This window comes from Odocoileus virginianus, chromosome 9, assembly GCF_023699985.2.
Source record: "Odocoileus virginianus isolate 20LAN1187 ecotype Illinois chromosome 9, Ovbor_1.2, whole genome shotgun sequence".
Lineage (NCBI taxonomy): Eukaryota > Metazoa > Chordata > Mammalia > Artiodactyla > Cervidae > Odocoileus > Odocoileus virginianus.
In genome coordinates, this window is record NC_069682.1 from 44793921 (window position 1) to 44795255 (window position 1335).

The 1335-nt window shown below is 36.9% G+C and overlaps 1 protein-coding gene across 1 annotated transcript; it reads right to left on the reverse strand.

The window, feature by feature from the left end:
* Positions 1 to 445: 445 nt before the first annotated feature.
* Positions 446 to 962, reverse strand: LOC139036498 (ribosomal protein eL22-like). Its single transcript, XM_070471841.1, is given in 2 exon segments — positions 446 to 665; positions 667 to 962. Coding segments are annotated over 2 exon segments (369 nt in total). The 5' UTR covers positions 940 to 962; the 3' UTR covers positions 446 to 569.
* Between the last annotated feature and the right edge of the window lie 373 nt (positions 963 to 1335).

Here is a 1335-nt window from a genome sequence, read left to right on the forward strand (position 1 = left end):
GACGTGGGGTATCTCTTCAGGGCTGCTCCAGCAAAGCACAGCCGCCGCTCCTGACCTTGGATGTGGGGTGTCTCCTCTCGGCGCTCAACACATGTTTGATGACTGTCTTTCTTTCTTTTTTTTTTTTTTTCAAATCTAAATATTTTATTATATACTTACACCCCAAATTGTGTTTTTGCTATATACTTTTAACTAGAGGACATCTGTAAAATCAGTACATTACAGAAATCCTGAAATTCCACTAGCTATAAGCTATTTAAATACTGCTTATACAAGGTATTTGGAGGGGGCGGGGTGGACAAAAGCTTATTTACACATTCACTTTGCTGTATACCTGAAACTAACACAACATTGTAAATCAACTACACTCCAATAAAAATATAAAAAAGTATTAAAGGAAAGCCAGCACCATATAAACAGCATACACTTAAATAAAAGATGAATGTTTAACATACAGAGTAATGTTTTTTATTCACCAATAAGCTAAAGGTCCATTTCAAGATGTTTCTTTCTTTTGTATGCTTAATGTGTTTTATTAGCAAGCAAAGCCCTATAAAGGATGGCATCATCTAGTCCTCAGACTCAGATTCATCTTCATCTTGATTAATCTGGAAGTAACGAAGCTCATAAGTCTCCTTGTCAGATGCAACCACACGAAGCCAATCAACGAAGATTGTTCTTTTTAAGATATTTCTTGGTAAGGTACTTCAAATACCTTTTAGAGAACTGTTTCTCAGAAACAACTATGATTTTATTCTTGAAGCGTTCAATGTGAACAACGTTTCCAAGATTTCCAGTTTTTCCATTCACTTTAACCTTCTCCCGCAGAAACTGTTCAAAATTTCCAGAATCAAAAATTCCATCTTCTACTGGATGAGTAAGATCCAAATTAAACTTCCAGGTTGACTTCTTAGGCTTCTTGTCTTTCTTCGGCGCCATCTTGAAGGCGTGCCGCGCGATGAGAGAGCGATGACTGTCTTTCTGTGCTTATTTCTGTCTTCTGGGTTTCTTGGTAGTATTCAAGGTGCTTTACCACATAACTCCCACTAGGTGTCACTGTTGTCATGCTTGCAAATCCTATCTACCGCATTTCCTCCTGCCCCTCCCCCATCTGGGTTTAGTTTCATTCGATTTAGAACACAAATATGTTTATTCTTAAGTTAGAGGTCAGATTTTCCTCTAATAATTATCAGAATCCTTGCTTTACTTGCATGTTGTCATTGACTTCCTATTACTGTTGTTTTATTTGCTCATATTGTGCACATGAAGATCTCTATAGATACTTAATAAAATTTGAATTTGAAAGAGAGGGTTTCTAGGGATTTGAGGAGAGTG